The sequence below is a fragment of the Panthera onca genome, chromosome F2 (assembly GCF_046562875.1).
Source record: "Panthera onca isolate mPanOnc1 chromosome F2, mPanOnc1 haplotype 2, whole genome shotgun sequence".
Lineage (NCBI taxonomy): Eukaryota > Metazoa > Chordata > Mammalia > Carnivora > Felidae > Panthera > Panthera onca.
The window spans coordinates 49397984-49415486 of NC_138356.1; the positions used below are offsets into that span (position 1 = coordinate 49397984).

The following is a 17503-nucleotide window of genomic DNA, read 5'->3' on the forward strand; positions in this document are numbered from 1 at the left end:
TTAGCCCGGAGCTGTCTCCGGAGGCCGCCCTCGGCCCCGCGGCCCTTCCCCGGTCGTTTCTGGAGGGGTCCTCCCTCCGCGGCGTCTGGAAGCCCAGTGACGCGTCAGCCGGCGGGACAGCTGAGCTGCTTCTCTGGGAAATTAGCCCCTGCGTCCTCACTCCCCTCTCGGCTCCCGCCCCGGCGTCCCTCCGACTGGCGGGACGCTGCCTCCCCGCGCTCGAAGCGAGTTCCCGGGACTCCCCCAGGGGGCTGGTTCGCGGCTGACCCCTTCCCCTCGGCGGCGGCGCGCGCCCCCGCCCCCGCCCCCGCCGGACACACTCGCGCCCCGGCCGGCGCGCCGCCCTCCCGCCCGCTCCCTCCAGTCACCCCACCCTTAGCCGTCCCCGCCACCTTACTCCACCACCCTCCCCCGCCGCTCCGCGCACTCCGCGTCCCGGCCCGGCCTCCCGCTCCTCTCTGCCAAACCGCTCACTTGCCAGCCCTTCGCCCCCGGGAAGAAGAAACATTTCCCGGAGCGCACTCCTCAGCCCTCACTCCCCGCCGCGCTCGCCCTCCCCTCCCCCTCCGCTCTTTCTTTCTTGGGGGAGGGGGGCTGTCGCCTCGGATTGAAGGCCGTTGATTTGTATGTATTTGTCCCAGCGCCGGAGGCTGCCCCAGCCGCCCGCGCGGGTGCCGCCGCCGCCGCCGGTGGAGTTGCCTCCCTGCTTCCCTAGGGTGGTTAGGCTCCACCAAACATGTCGGCTCCTGTCGGGCCGCGGGGCCGCCCGGCTCCCACCCCGGCGGCCTCTCAGCCGCCCCTGCAGCCCGAGATGCCCGACCTCAGCCACCTCACGGAGGAGGAGAGGAAAATCATCCTGGCCGTCATGGATCGGCAGAAGAAAGAAGAGGAGAAGGAGCAGTCGGTGCTCAAGTAAGGACCCGGCTCCATCTTCCCGCCTCCCTCCCTCCCCTCCGCCCCCACGGCCGCTGCCCTGCGGCCGCCTGCGCGCCCCGGATCGCCGCCCTCCCTCCAGCCGGCGGCGCCTGGGCCACGAGGGCTGCGGCCGGCGCCGGCCGCCGGGGCTGCTTTCTGGGTGTCAGAGCGCGGGGGTGTGTGTCGGGAAGGGAAGGTGCCGAGGCCGGCCGAGATGAGGGTGGCGAGCCTTTAGGCGTTGTAATTTTCCCGGGCGTCCTTACGGCTTCCCCCGCGGGCCGGTTGGGCTTCAGGGTCCCCACGGGGCTGAAGCTGAACCCAGGCTCCGCGCGTCCCCTCTCCTTTCCAGCCGCCCCCGCGCGGTGGCAGTGACTGGGGCAATGAATCCAATATGGCCGTGCACAGGTGCTCCCTGGCCGGGACCCGGGCGAAGGCGCGCCGCCGGGGATGCGGGCGCAGCAGGGGCCCCTCGTCCCGCGCTTCCGCAGGGCGGCCCTGCCTCCGACGCGGAGACGAGCAGAGCTGCCCGCGGTCGCTGCGGGCAGGGGGGCGGCTGTGCAGGCGAGGGGCCTAAACTCTGGCAAGTCTCGGGTGGGTGTGCGGCCGCCGCCATCTTCCAGCCCCTCCCCCTCGGCGGGTTCTAACACCCTGCACTCTGCTGCTCTTCCTGTTTGCCACTAGTAAATCTGTTTAATCCTGAAGAGACTCTGAAGAGGCTCCAGTTCCTACCATTACTGCAGTTTGGGATGCTTCCTACCTTGGGAAGTTCTACTACTCGTGTTCATAGTGTAGGCAGCCGGGATTTTGCCGAGGGTGAGAGAGTAAAAGCAGCACCCAGGCGGCGGTTTAGCGCTGTGTAACTTCAGCACCAGGGAACTGTCCAGACAGAGATACAGCTTTGAGACGCCTTTTGTCAGTCTAGCAAAGAGATTTGTTTCTACAGGTTAGCTGTTAAATGTTTTATGGTTATTTGATTTCTCAGATACTGTGTGAAAGAGACTGTGCAGAAGATGCTTAACCTTTTTATGTTCTTCCAACTCAACTTTTTTCTTTTTACTTGAAATGAATTATTCACTAAGAGATTAACTTGGACAGTTTATATGCCAGCGGTGGGACTGTTCTTTTTGCATGTTATCAAATATATTTTTCCCATATTCTCCACAGAAACACAAAATTGAAAGAGTAGAGTTCCTCCATGAAGGATGCAATACACTGACCTCTAATCATGTAAATTTTAAAAACAGGTTGTTGAATTCAGTATTCTTTAATACACTTATACAGAGATAATTCTGTCTATACATATATATTTTCATATTTTAATGAAAATACTGTAAATTATGGTAAAAACATATCAAATATCTGTACACGTTTGAGAAAAATTGAAGGACTGAGAACAAATATTTCTGACATACTAACTGGAATAAAGAAAAATTGCTTCTTCAAAGCTAATTTGTGGGTTTGGAGACTTGTTTGGGAATATAATTTATTAGTAGGCTTGGTAAATGAAAAATGGTTATGAGATTTAAGTAGCTTATTTTAACTAATGCTAGAATAAAGCATTATTTTTAAAAGCTTTTTGAGCATAATACTCACTTTGCTTTACTATATATACTAACAATGCCTAGCTTTTTGATGACTTAGAATTTGATATTTAAGTATATGAATCTATATTTTCTACTATAATTGTCATAAAATTAGTGTTGCCAAAGTGATGTCAAATAAAACATAGTTTTATTTCTTTGACCCATATATTTAAATGTACAATGTGTTTTTATTTCTTTGTAGTAAGCTAAATCATAGTATATACTGGCTAGTAAACTGTAGTTCCAAATCCACTTATTGTTCTAGTACATAGAGATGTAAATGAATTTTTCAATACTGAATTAAGAGTTACTCAGATTGAACAATAGGTTACATTAGGAAAATGTTGCAAAAGGCTTTTTCAGGTAGGTACATTACATTACATACATTACCTTTCTGTGTAAGCCTGTATGCTATGCAAATACATAGAATGTTCATGCATTCATATTCACACAGTTTAGGTAGAAACATTCTCTAAACATACATTCATACAGTCAGAGAGATTACATTGATGAAAAATCTTCATATTTATTTTAAATATCTATTTGCATTTCTGCCTAACTTAGTCTTGGAAGGAGTTATACCTCAAAATGGCCTACATGGCTTCAGAATTATTTTTATATTCATTTTAACAAGAAGTTTTTTGGAGTTAAAGCATAATATAATTACAAATTTAATTTTAAATGTTCTATAAAAATGTTTTTGGCTTTTTAAATAAGTTAAGACTAGGCAAGGAAAATGAGGAAAACATTAGATTTTATAATAGAATTATAATGAAAGAAAAATTGTTTTAAATAAGTTTATAATGTATTAAGTAATATATTATCAATATTGGGTATTAAGTTACAAATACTATATATAAGAAAAAGTGATATTAGTATTCTTCAATGATTACTATTTCTCATTAAGTTTTAGGGGTCATTTATCTGGTCAAGACTACACTGTCCTTTGTTTCTCTTTAGTGATGTCCATTTAATTAGAGATGTCCATTTAATTGCATGTTAACATTTATTTTGAGAGAAGGTCATGGACAGAGAGAAATAAACTGAAAATCAAGTTGATGTCTGCTGCCTTGTAACAATTACGTTAAAGTTTGATGTGTGCAGAATTGAAACCATTGGATGAAAATATTTTCTTATTAAGAATTCATACCAAGGGGGATGTGCGTACGAAGTACATCACAGGATGATATGTTGGAGTACAGGAAGAGAATATTAAAACTTATATTTCAAGTTCTTTCTTTCTTTGAAAAAGAAATTAAGTATTACTGATATTTAATATATAGATTGACAATGTTAAGACCCATATAATTTGTAAATACATATGCAGGTATTTAGAAGTTCACGCCTGAGATATTTTTAATGGGAGAGGTGAGTGATCAAAAGACATTGAGACCACTATAGTAATCTCTCTTTATGAAGAGATTAATTAAGGACTATTTATATATATTAGCAATTTCTTCAAAGCCTTGCTGAATATCCATATTTTCGGAAGTCTTCTGTCACCATCAAGTAATTTTATTTTATGTCTGATTGAGATACTAAAATTTTGAAGCATCTGTATCTCAGTAGATCCCTCAACAGATCAGTAATTGCTTTTTTTTATCCTTACCAGAAATCCACATACAGTTTTAGTTTTGATAACTCAATCTATAGGTAAAATCTATAGTGTTCTTTTACTTATTAATGTTTTTAAGCCTCGTCTTTCAAGATTGTAAACTTCTTGAGGGCAAGAATAATAATGTACCCTTCTTTGGAGTTTGTGTTTTGCAGCATACTTAACACCTGCGCATATTAGGTAACTAATAAGTAATGTTGATATGACTCGTAATGTTAATGAGGCAGTTTATAAATTTTGTTGGGAAAATGAAGAATAATTTTTTTGAAAGAAAGGCATAATCTATTAGGTTTATATTTTCGAGTGATTTTTTTTTTTTTTTGATGTGGTATTAAGAAAAAAAATGTATGAGATAAGCAAAACCACTGAAATCAATAGAAAAGTAAGTATTCATTCAGTAAATATTTATTGAGTTTCTACTATGTGCATATCATAGTCTTTCAGATAAGGATTTTTTTTTATAACAAATTAGAAATAATGTTTTTTGCTGTGTAAATTATCTTTGTATTCTCAGTTTGGATTTTTTATTAATGTCGAATGTCTTTTATTTGCTTCCCAAATAAAAGAAGACAGTGAGTAAAGATTTCATGATAGATCAGAGTAATAATTTAGCTTTTTTTAAAACATAGATGAGCGGTTCTAAATTTTTTTAATAATTCAATTTTAAGAGTATTTTTCAAAGCCAATTTATAAGCTTTTTTATGAATAGATAATATATACCTATGGTACAAAATTTCTTAGCTACTTTTTCTCCAAGCCAGAGGCAACTGCTTTTGCCACTGTATTGTATACTATTCCAGAAATACTCTGTGTAAAAGTAGATATGTGTATATATCACATATTGTGTGCACCTATAATGTGTGTGTGTGCACACAGATGTATGGATGTATATGTGTAAACATAAAAAGCATAAATGTGCCCTGCAGTTTACTTTTTAGGAGATCAGTTCCACACCCATTAATATATAGCTTCCTCATTCATTTTAATGGCTGTGTAATATCTCATTTTATGAATGTTCTGTAATTTCTTTATCTAGAACCATATTTATGGGTATTTAGGTTGATTCTAATTTTGCCATTAGAAACAACACTGCAATAAATATCTTTGTGCATATATCATTTCTTACATATTTGAATATATCTCTGGAATAAATTCCTAGAAATGCATTGTTGGGTCAAAAGGTCAGTATATTTTAAATTTTAATAAATATTGCCAAATTTATTTTCATACAATAAGTATGCATAAGTGACCTAAACTAGGGAGGCTCCCATATCCTTTCCAATTCAGCGTGTGATACTCTTAGCCAATACTTTGGTGAAAGATATGCCATCATAGATTTAATTGAAATTTTCTTATTATCAGTGAGGCTGAGGGCCTTTTGCATTTGTTTAGTTTTTTGTTTGTCTTTTGGTCATTTTTAGTGAATTGTAGAAGCTCTTTTTATTGTCATTTGTTTTATGACCTTTTTTATGCCTTTTTTTTTTTTACTGGTCAGGATTTTTAAAAAATGCATTTTAATTTTTCACTTTTTGTTTTATGTCTTTTGAGTTTGTGATATGCTTAGAATGATCTTTCTCATTCTAATATTTAAAAGACTACCATATTTTCTTCTTATAGCTAAATGAAAATTTAAGAACATGGCATGTGAAATAAAAATGCAATTTAATCATGAAGACTTTTAAACAAAAATCATTATTATGATTATGTAAATAACCACGACCATTGTCAAGAATGAAAAATCTATCAGTTTTAAGAATTGCAAATGCATTCTAAAAAATTGATTGGCATTTATGAGAAAGTACCTAATAAATTCTTTATATATAATCTGTATTTTAAAGCAACTAGGATAATTAAATAATATCTTCTTGTTGACTATATTGTCATTGAGTATATATTTATAAAGAACTGATTATACTGTGTGACGAAGACAGAGGTGATGGAGGCAAGTGTGAGGGGCCAGCTGGATTTTGACTTGAAACCTTATTTTACTAATTAATAACTGTAAGGTCTTGCTTATGTTGTTAAACTCTCTGAGCCCATGTTTCCTCATCTGTATTATCAAAATAATAACACCTACCTTGAAGGATTGTTATGATCAATGTAGATTAAATGTCCTGGCATAAATAAGTGTGCCAAAGAAAGTCGTTATTAACTGATTATAGACAATAGTTTATTATTTTTTTTTAACATTTATTTATTTTTGAGAGACAGAGAGGCACAGAGCATGAGCGGGGGAGGGGCAGACAGAGAGGGAGACACAGAATCCAGAGAGCAGGCTCCAGGCTCTGAACTGTTAGCACAGAGCCCAATGTGAGGCTCAAACCCATGAACTGTGACATCATGACCTGAGCCGAAGTCAGTCGTTTAACCTCCATGCAGGCGCCCCTAGACAATAGTTTCTGAACCTTAATATTATCATAGCATTCTTGGATGAAATCTTAACTCTTTTTTTTTTTTTTTTTTTTTTCCAATTGAGACATTCTCTTCCTTGTCTACTGGGAAGTCAAAAAAATGCCCGAAGGACTTTTAAGTGCCTTCATTATTTATCTAGAAGCCCAGGGATGGAGAGGGAAGGTGATGAATCGGCAGCAATTTCCTCAGCAAAAAACATTTTTAGAGAGTCTGAAACTAAGGTGTAGCAGCAGAAATAAGACACCAAATTATTGGTTATTGGCAAGATACTGATTATCATGGGTGAATGCGAGGGAACTAATTTGTGCAAATTACTCTGTGATTGTCCTTACAGTTGTCTGGGATCAATTTTTTGCTCTATTAATAAATCAAAATATGTATTTATTTATTTGTCTTATTCATATTATATCTGAGAACTCAGCGAATTTTATCAGGTTAATCTCATTTTGAAGTATCAATTTAGAGTGCTCCTCTGCTTTCCATTGCTTTTCAAATGCACACACTCTGTATGACTTCCACTTTGCCTCTTAGCTTCAAATTTGCCTCCTTAGAGAGCTCTTTCTTGCCCCATGTTCTTAAGTAGGTTCTTTTCTTTCTTCTTTTTCATATCATCTTTAATATTTTCCAGTTATGCTTATTAAAATTTATAATTTCTTTATTTGTTTATGGTCTGTCTGCCCTGCTAGATTATAAACTCCCAGAGAGCAGACACCATGTCTGTCTTGTTCACCATATCAGCCTTAGCTTCTAACCCAACACAATGTTTTATACATAGTAGTACTTAAAAATATTAGTTGGGTGACTGAATGAAATGTTGGGGAATAAAATACTGTGTTCAGTTAGGTAGTGCTTGCTTTCAAGGTGAAATTTGAAGATCTAGAAGAAAAAAGTTTGTTTAGGTAGTAGTGCCCTTATTTTCAAAATCAATTGTAATTTTTAAACATATGTGCAATTTTGCTTGCTTATTTATTTATTTATTTATTTATTTATTTTTTACTAGGAGAAAACTTACAGTATTTGCGTATGATTGCAACTCATCTTTTATTTGTTTATTAAAAACATTTTTTTAATGTTAATTTATTTTTGAGAGAGAGAAAGAGAAAGAGACAGAACATGAGCAGGGGAGAGGCAGGCAGAGACAGAGAGGGACTCTCAACATGGGGCTTGAACTCACAAACTGCGAGATCATGACCTGAGCTGAAGTCAGTCGCTTAACCAACTGAGCCACCCAGGTGCCCCTTGACTCATCTTTCTTTTAGACTAAGAGCACATCTGTTTTGATTAGAAACCAGAAGAATATTGTAATATGTCGTCTTGAAATTGTAATTATTTTTTAATATAAAGAATATTTTGCTTTAAAAATTACGACTTTAGTTTGAAAGTGTTTGTATATTTCCAGTGTGTTTAACAGAGCTGAATGATAAGTGATGTACAGAATATTTTGGATAGAAATTTCTATAATTCATTCCTTTCAGAGGCAGACAACTGAAGGCCAACCATAATCACATGAGCACACTGAAATGTGAAGTGTCATGAAAAAACACAGTAAAAGTGTTTTTGGAACATCATGACCATAGTAAAAAATATGTCAGAGTAATCAAATGAGTAGTTTGCTGTCTCTTTGGTATTGTTTTGAGGGTGTAACACATTTTATCCTTTTTAATTATGTAGAAATTTTACTCCTAGATGTTAAAGATTCTAGAGACTACAGATACTGTCGTATTCTCTAGTCACCTGATGAAATGCCGATATCTATTTCTGGGTGTTAAAACACTCTTAACCCTTCTCAGCTAACCCTTTAGGAAGTCACTATAAGGAACATGATAAACCACAGTTACAATATTGCATGATAAGTGCTGGGAGACCATGTGCACAGTGTATCATGGATATATTCATTGAACAGGAGCATCTTCTCCAGTTTGGGGGAGATGACACCTAGGCTGAGACTCAAAGGATGAGTAGATGTTCATTGGGCAGAGGAAGATGTTCCAAGCAAAAATACGAAAACTCCCAAGTCTTTCTATCCCAGACTTTAACTCTCATTTGTAAAAGAGAGGCAGGGCATAGTCAAGAAACTGATTTGAAGTGGTTTACAATGTCTGGAGCATAAGGCTTATTGGAAGTGAGTCGGCAGAGGAGACTTGAGAGATGGCAAGGGTCAGAGCTTCAAAGACGTTGTATGTTTTCCTTTGATTTAATCCTGAAGGTAGTAGGGAGTAACAGAGGGATTTTAAGCAGTGACACAGTGTAATCAGATTTGGTTGGTCACCCCCCAGCCTTACAGTCTGAGGGATTGATGCTAGAGACCAGGGCTGTAGTTAGGAGAGTCTTCTGGTAATCCAGGTGATATATGATGGAGATATGAAAGAGGACAGTTCTTTTTTGTTTTGTTTTTAAATTTTTTTTTAACATTTATTCATTTTTGAGAGAGAGACAGAGCATGAGTAGGGGAGGGGCAGAGTGAGTGGGAGACACAGAATCCAAAGCAGGCTCCAGGCTCTGAGCTGTCTGCACAGAGCCGGACGCAGGGCTCAAACTCACAGACTGTGTGATCATGACCTGAGCTGAAGTCGGACGCTTAACCAACTGAGCCACCCAGGCGCCCCTGAAAGAGGACACTTCTGCTGGAGGTGGAGAGGCAGGATAGATTTGGAAATATTTAGGAGCCAAATTACTGGGATTTGACAACAGGAGGTAAAGTAAGGGTAAAAAAGTAAGGGTAAAGTAAGCTCTCAGGGTGCCTGACTTGCTCAACTGACTGCTGTACATCATGTAGATCTGTCTTTGCTCATCTCACTGATGGTCAGCTCTCTAAATTGGTTTAGTCTCAGGACCGTTGTTCTCTTGAGAGACCAGCCGGAGAAGGCTTCTTTTATTGTTTTTCTTATTCTAAACAGTTTATAATGTGAATAGTTGTACTAGAAGTGACTATAACTTGTGATATAGGGGGGACAGGATGGGAAATAATAGAGTAGCAGTAAAAAGGGCAAAAGGGGAGAAAGAAGAGAAGGCAAAGAAAAAGGGGAGAAGAGGATCAGTACTGTTTGAATCCATTCATAATTGTGAGGAACGCTACTTCGTGTTTTAGCTTAGAAAACTTTTTTCTACTAAATCTATTAACGTCTTGTCATTTTTTCCCCCAAAACTACAGATCTGTTTTTCTTTATTGAACATTCCTTGCTCCCATTGACAACTTTGTCTCCGTGAGTTTCTCACCATCTGGTTTTGTTTCACTCTTCAGATGTTTTTAACTCTTGCGCAATCTTTGTTTTATATGTTAGATTTAACTAGAACAAATTTCCTTTTTTGTATATATTCCTATATCACCTCCAAGGGAATTTTGGAAATGTGAGTGTAGTATAGGAAGATAAAGAAAATAGATTAGCTGTGTAAATGACATATTGTGGTTGGTGAAGATTCTGTTCCTCTTTATCTTAGCTTAGTGAATTATTGCAGATTTCATACCGTGTTGTGTTATGAAAGAGAGATAAGTTTTGTTAGATTGTGTGATGGGAAGTTCTAGAAATAGGATTAGGAGTAGAATTATAGAAAGGGAAAAGTTAAGAACAGGTTTAGGTCTAAAAGTGATAGAATATTATTTCACCTATTTTCTCTCTAGAACTGTTACCGCCCCCCCCCCCCCCAAACTGTAAGCAACTAGATAGTATAAATTAGGCTAAGAATGGACAAATTTTATATAGTTTATGTATTATGAACATGTATTAGATGTACATTATATACACATGTCAAAAAGCTCCAATTTGTATTTTCCATATCACGTAGTGCTAGCTAAATGCCTTTTAAAGACATTTAGAGTTAAGAACTTTCAAACAGTTTATAGATTATAAAAATTTAACCTTCTTACATTACACACACGTATTTGGTAGGTTCTGCTAAACAGAGGTTCTGGTTAAATGCTCTTTTAGGCACAGGAGGAAGATAGAATTCTCTATGTTCTTTAGCAGTTTTTTTTTTTTTCCCCCAACTAAGTTTATGTTCAGCTGTAAGGGAAAAATAACTTAGCAGTTTTATGCATTCTGCAGCTAGGCTTCTAGGATGTTAAAGCTGGGAAAAAAGGATATCCTAAACAATATAGCTAGATAACAGTATAACCATAATGGTGTTTATTGGTGAAAATTTTGCTTCTCAGGTGCATATATGAACAGTCTATTTCATCACACATCACACATAATTCCTTTTGACCAAGAGCTGAAAGAATTAATTGATGTTTTTATCAGCACAAAATTTTTTTCTGTTAAAAATGAATTTTGTAGTGGAGATAGCTAGGTGTTCATCAAAGATTAACATTCCTCTTTCACAGAGTTGTTGCTATGCAGCACTGCCTAGCCCTGGACTACCTTTTCCAGCTTTCCTTGTTTCTAAATGGATTGGGGTAATTAAGTTCTGGCTGGTGACTTAGCCTCCCCCCTCCATTAGACTTTGTATGAATAACAGATACACTTCTTTGTTAAGTCACTGATTTTAGGGCTGTATCTATTACTGTGGCTATTGTAAGTAATACATTCTCATGATTATTATCTGTTACTTATTTAACTTTGGAAAGCTTTAAAGTTCCTGTCTACACTGGTCGACTCCAGAAGTATTTCTGTGGTACTGAACTTTATTACCACAGGTTGATTTCTCTTTAATGATTGCTCTAAGCTGACTTAAGTCTTAAATCAGCCATAGGATTTGTGAATACAGAATTTACCAGGACGGGTCTGTTCATCTGCTTGATGACAAGTGGGCGGTACCCCAACTGGGGATTTGTTGGAGCAGGTGCAAGAAGGTAGGTGTGTACACTGAATCTTCACAGAGATACCTGCTCTGGAAGCAGATATAGGACACAGACCTCATAATGAGACAGAAAAATTTGCAATCCTAGGATCCATTTAAAAAAATTTTTTTAACGTTTATTGTTCAGAGAGACAGAGCATGAGCAGGGGAGGGGCAGAGAGAGGAGGAGACACAGAATGTGAAGCAGGCTCCAGGCTCTGAGCTGTTAGCACAGAGCCTGACACAGGGCTTGAACTCACAAACTGTGAGATCCTGACCTGAGCCAAAGTCGGATGCTTAACCAACTGAGCCACCCAGGCACCCCAGCTAGGATCCATTTTAGAATAAATTGAAGCCTCATGTTAGAAGTTTTGCAGGTTGAAGGCTATGGTTAAATTCCATTTCCAAACTAAAGGTTAGGAAGGTTTGTAGAAATCAGAAGTGAATTTTATAAGACCAGAGAGACCTGGTGCTGGTGTTGGGGAGTCCTTCTAATTTCCTTACTCTCCCTCAGCTCTCAAATGTAATCAGTTACCAAATCCTGTCATTATTCTCTTCCAAAGATCTTTGAAATCTCTCTCCTTCTCTCTGTCTTCATTGTCGGGGCACGGTTTCATGCCTTTATTATATTTTCCTTAATTATTCGTCTCCAAATGGGTATCTCCACTTTCAGGCACACCTCTAACCCATCTTCCATAATAGTACAACAGTCCAACACACAAATCTATTTTAAAGTCCTTAATATATGTCAGTGCTTCCCCACTGCATTTACTATGCAGTCTAGATTTCTAGGTGTGTCATAGAAGTCCCTTTGTGATGTTTTATCAGTTTTTATATCCTGGTAGTCTTTCTTGGGGAAGACCTTTGGTTGTATCAAATTGAAGTTAGTTCCTTATTGTTTTTTTGTTTTTTTGTTTTTTTTTAATATTCTAGGATATATTGTTCTCTTTGCCTAGAAAGCCCTACCCACTTTTCTCTTGTTAACTTCTACTATTTTTTGTTTAGGATTTTATTTTTAAGTAATCTCTATACCCAGCGTGGGGCTCAAACTCACAACCCTGAGATTGAGAGTCAGATGCTCCACTGACTGAGTCAGCCAGATGTGCTCCTAAGTCCTACTAGTTCTTAATCCAGGTATATATCAGGTTTCCAACCAGCTGAAAACTGGGTTAGGTTTTCCTCTGCTCTCACAACCCTTATTGCATACTTCTACTGTAACTCTTACAATATTAATACTCCATAGCCAACATATACTGGATGCTTACTGTGCTGTTACTATGCTACATTATATATGCATTATCTAATTCAGCCCCCATGACAACCTTATGAGATAGCTATTATTTTATCATTTTTATAGATGAAAAAAATGAAGACTGAAGTTGTATGCTCAAAGTTTTTAGTGGGGAGCCAGGATTTAAACCTAGACAGTCATATTCTAGAATTTGCACTCTTAATAACTACTTTTTATTATATCATAGTCATTGAATTACTTTTCCTCTTTTCTAATAAATTATAGAAAAAGGACTGTGTTTGCAGTGGGTAGTCCATTGTGAGTGGATATAAATGTGTTTTGAGTGAATAATTAAGTGTAGCACTGCCTAACAGTGGAGAGTTGCTGATACCTCAAGAAATGATTATCTTTGGGATTTGGTGGTCACATTTGCAAGAAGTTTCATTGTTATCCTTCTTGGACATGCCAGTTATTGGTTATGGTGCGTGGTATTAGTTAAACTAGGAATCAAGCGTGTGTTTTTAACAACACATGAAATCAGTGAAGACAATATATTTAATAAATAACTTTTTTCAATTAAAAGACTTTTCATTTGATAAATATTTGTTCAAGGATGCGAGAGTTTAAGCCACCTTTTGCTGGTGGTAGACACTTTTTTTTGCTCTCATGTGGAGTGTTTTTCTATTTGAAATAGGAGTTGGTAGCATTTTGGAAGCCATTGTCAAAAAAGAAAATTCTCTGAGCAATGATGATGGTGGTATTGCAGGGGCAGGAAGCTAAATGAATCTTGAGAGAATGTGTGAAATTGGATCATTTTGTAGGTATGCTTGAAAATCCCCAGAGATTTAAAATCAAGACAACTGGAGCATAGACATTTAAATGGCCAGCCAGTGCGGAGGCTGTGCACCTTTGAGGACAAAGCCTTTGTTAAGACCACGTTCAATGTCTAGAACAGGTGATAAAGTTGATTTGTAGGTGATAAAGCATATTCACTTAAAGCATATTAGTATATGGGTAGTGACCACTTTTTAAGTATATTAACAAGGCAACATGGTAACAAAGTTGAGCCAAAGAAATGAACTAGAAGATGTGTGTAATAAGCTGTTTCTTTGAGGTACTATGGCTAAGATTATTTGAAGTCCCTTTGTTTTACCTATACCTCATGCTTCATTTCTTTAAACTTTTTTTTTCTCCTTACTTTCTGGTAATGTTCTTACAGTAAAATTACAGTCTACTTTTGTTGATGTAATAACGAAAGCTTAGAATATAGAGACAGTTTTGTGGTACCATAGGTTGTCTTAGCTGATTCCTTAGAAGGAATATGTGGAATGAGAGGAAAGAGAAATGGAAATTCAAGAGTGTGAGACTAGTATTCAGTTTGTATCTGAAGTCTCTTCTACATAGGATTTGCTTTGAATTTGAATAGGTCTCTAGACTTGTAGCAGAAAGTGAAGGAGGGAACTAACATTTGTTTGGTGACTACTGTGTGCTAGGATTCAGGTCACAAAGGCTGTAAGTAGCAGAACACAGAGGTGGGTAGATCTTTCTAACTCCAAAACTCATTCTCTTTCCATCACACTGCTAATTTAGTCTTCTGGAAAACAGTTAAGACCATAGTGCTTAGGTGTCTGGACTATGGAGTCAGCCAACTTGGGCTTGAATCTCAGCTGATACTTGGTAATTTTGCACCTCAGTGTGTTTATCTGGAGAATCTTTCTCATGATGCCATTTCTGGCCCTTCTTCTGTCACTACATCTCTCTCTGCCCACAGTGGGGAAAGATTTTTCTCTTTTAAGTACTCAGATGGTTAGACTCGGCCCAGATATTCCAGAATAATTTCCCCATCTTAATCATATCTGTAAAATCCCTTTTGCCATGTAAGAGATGTTACATGTTACTTGTTCCCGGGGTTAGAGTGTGAATACCTTTGAGGGGCCATTTTTCTCCTCACATTAGTGAGTGGCCTAGATACAATTGGATATATGTTTTTTATAAAGTAGACTTTGTACTACTTTTATTTTTTTTAAATATATTTTGTATACAGAGATACAAATTCCAGAATAATATCTCTGAAATATTTTACAATGCACTTTTCTATGGGTTTATAATACTTTATTTCCCTCAACTCACTCCCAATCTGCTCTTCATTTTTTATTTATTTAAAAATTTCCTCCTGAATAAAAATATTGGTCTAACTGCCAGTGGGGTGGGGCGTTGGGGGCAAGCAGTGTGAATTCTTCTATATTCTTCGAATATAAAGAGCACATAAGTATTCTTAAGTATTCATTTTAGTTAATAATTGGATTTATTTTTATGGAAAGAGAATTAACTTTGCCATATGACTAAATAGTGAAGTTATTGAAATGTTTCCAAATATTTTCATTATCTGACAGTCATGTAAATCTTTTTTTTCTTCAATAATTTTTTTAATGTTTAGTTTTGAGAGAGAGAGAGAGAGAGAGAAAGAGTGAGCCAGCACGAGTTGGGGAGGGGCAGAGAGAGAGAGAGAGAGAGAGAGAGAGAGAGAGAGAATCCAAAGCAGGCTCCAGGCTCTGAGCTGTCAGCACAGAATCCAACGCGACTGTGAGATCATGACCCAAGCCTGAGCCCGTCTGTTGCTTAACCAACTGAGCCACCCAGGAGTGCTCCTTAAACCTTTTTTTTTTTTTTTTTTGAAGTGTTTTTGTTTATTTATTTTTGAGAGAGAGAGAGGGAGGGAGGGAGGGAGAGCACACATAAGCAGAGGAAGGGCAGAGAGAGAGAGAGGGAGAGAGAGAGAGAGAGAGAGAGACAGAACCCAAAGCAGGCTCCAGGCTCTGAGCTGTCAGCACAGAGCCCAACCCAGGGCTCGAACTCACAAACCCTGAGATCATGACCTGAGCTGAAGTTGGACGCTTAACCGACTGAGCCACCCAGGGGTCCCTGGAATATGGTTTCTCTTGCATGTTTGGTCTAAGAACCTTTTCTTATCCTGCAATGAGTGTGCTTTCATGTATTATTTTTTTTCTTATAATTATTAGCTAAGAAGTCTGAATTAATGAAAAGATGCAGTGTGTATTAAGACTTGAAGTTTATGTCAGTGTTTAAAATGTAATTAATTGGTTTAACTTAGGTAATAAAACATTAAAAATAGCTATGAAATAAAGTAGAAAAAGAACACGAACCAAGGTTGTCCTTCAAAACTACTAATATAAATTCATGCCACACTACGTAGTTGTATATGTTAGGATACACTAGATGTCAGAGTCCAGTGAGGAGACAGAAACTACAGTTGTAATTTGAACAGGAAAACTTTAATATAAAGGATTATTAACCTCTAGCAGTGAGCAGCCACCTCTTTTAGTGCTGAAGCTGAGTACCCAAGGAAGCAACACATTTGGAAGACATCCCTTCCCCCAAGGCTAAGGTTGAGATTCAGCCCTTGTTAGGGGGTGTGGTTGTACCCCACTGAGCTGCCACAAGCTGGGGCGGGCAAGCTGGAAGTCATCTGCGAGGGTGTTGGTGGGGCTTCCAGAGAAGCTGGCTGGAGTTCTCAGGGAAGTCTCTGGGAAGCCACCTATTGCGGTGTCCGCTGGGGTGCTACTGAAACTGCTGGAAGGATGCCCGCTAGGGTGCTAAGTGAAACGTGTTAGGAGGGTGAGTGCCACTGGCTGCCAAGCTCCGGGCAGCCAAGGAACACAGGACAAACACCAAAGCACCCAGAACCAGAAGGAGAAGCCCCTTCTTCCTTTAATGTCACTCTGGCTCCCTCTGCTGACAGAGCTTCACAATTGTGCTGACTGGGGAAGGACAAATGGTTACAGAGTCCAGATTCAATATCAAAACAGGACAAAGAAGGGTGGATTTGGAGCTGAGAGGTAGCAAATGTGTCAGTTTATAAGCTATGCTCTCCCTAAATATCAGTAGCTTAAAACAGTATAGATCTCTTTATTTTCCATGCCATATGTTTTCTCTGGGGCGCTTGGGGTCTCTATGTTATCCTCATTCTGGGACACAGGCCAATAAAGAAGCTGTTTGGAACGTTGAGACCAAAATGAAAAGACTGGGGTGAATTGCAACTTTTCTCTTAAAGTTTCCTCTCGGAAATATATATACAACTTCTCACATTTCACTGGCGAAGGCAAGTTGTTGATCATGCCTAACTCAGGGCAGAAAAGTGTAGCCCTACCACGTAGGGAGGGAAAATCAGAAATACTTGTTGAAAAATGCAACTATCACAAGATTGATAGGATCGGTATTAGAAAATTTTGCAGTCCCTAGCATAATTACTTATATTTCTTCCTCTAAAATTTTATTTGCTTTGTGGTTTTTATGAATTTTTGTGAAAATAGCATCAGAATAAAAGTTGATGGTGGTCTTAACTTCTGGGTCAGTAACCACAAACCAGAGAGTGACCTTAATTCATTTGTGTAACACGGTGAGGCTGTAAACAAATTTAAGCAGCGGGAAGTATATTTTTTTGAAGGTTAGATACAAACAGACTTTGTTTTTAAGTTCTGCATTAAAATTTTTATATTAACTTATGCTGGCATGATATTATACGAAATATGGAATGTCTATGTAGAAAAAGGTTTTTTCATTTATGGTCAGTAGTGTAGAGAGGACTAGAAAACAAGATTTGGAGGTGTGGAGTAGAGTTCTCCCTCCATCATTGACAAGCTATGTTGTCTTGAAGAAGTCACTTTAATTCCCTAAACTCTGTAAAATGGAGATTGAAAACACATCCCTCAGCTGAAATTTGTGGTGCCAGATGTGTTTCAGAGTGTTTTGGATTTTAAAATGCACATGCCATACACTATATGACTCTTAGCAGGGGCAGGACAGCAGCCCCTAATCAAACTCATTTCTCCAGTGAAACATGAATATTTACAAATGGTTAGATAAAGACTGTATATAGCCTCATGCTAAATCAGATCAAGAATTTTGGCCCAGGCTTACAGAAGAAGTTCTATTTTCAGAGCTGTTTGGATT

At 38.8% G+C, this 17503-nt stretch overlaps 1 protein-coding gene across 36 annotated transcripts in view; it reads left to right on the plus strand.

Annotated features, from left to right (window-relative positions):
* Positions 1-492: 492 nt before the first annotated feature.
* Positions 493-17503, plus strand: part of RIMS2 (regulating synaptic membrane exocytosis 2) — a 602465-nt gene continuing 585454 nt past the window's right edge. For 21 of the 36 annotated variants that reach the window (XM_060611091.3, XM_060611125.3, XM_060611106.3 and 18 more), the window contains exon 1: positions 497-912. In XM_060611091.3, the coding sequence (XP_060467074.2) occupies positions 737-912 (176 nt within the window). In that variant the 5' untranslated portion in view covers positions 497-736. Of the gene's footprint in view, positions 913-17503 lie in introns of all 36 variants that reach the window. The other 15 variants (XM_060611071.3, XM_060611073.3, XM_060611075.3 and 12 more) reach the window with 4 other exon arrangements.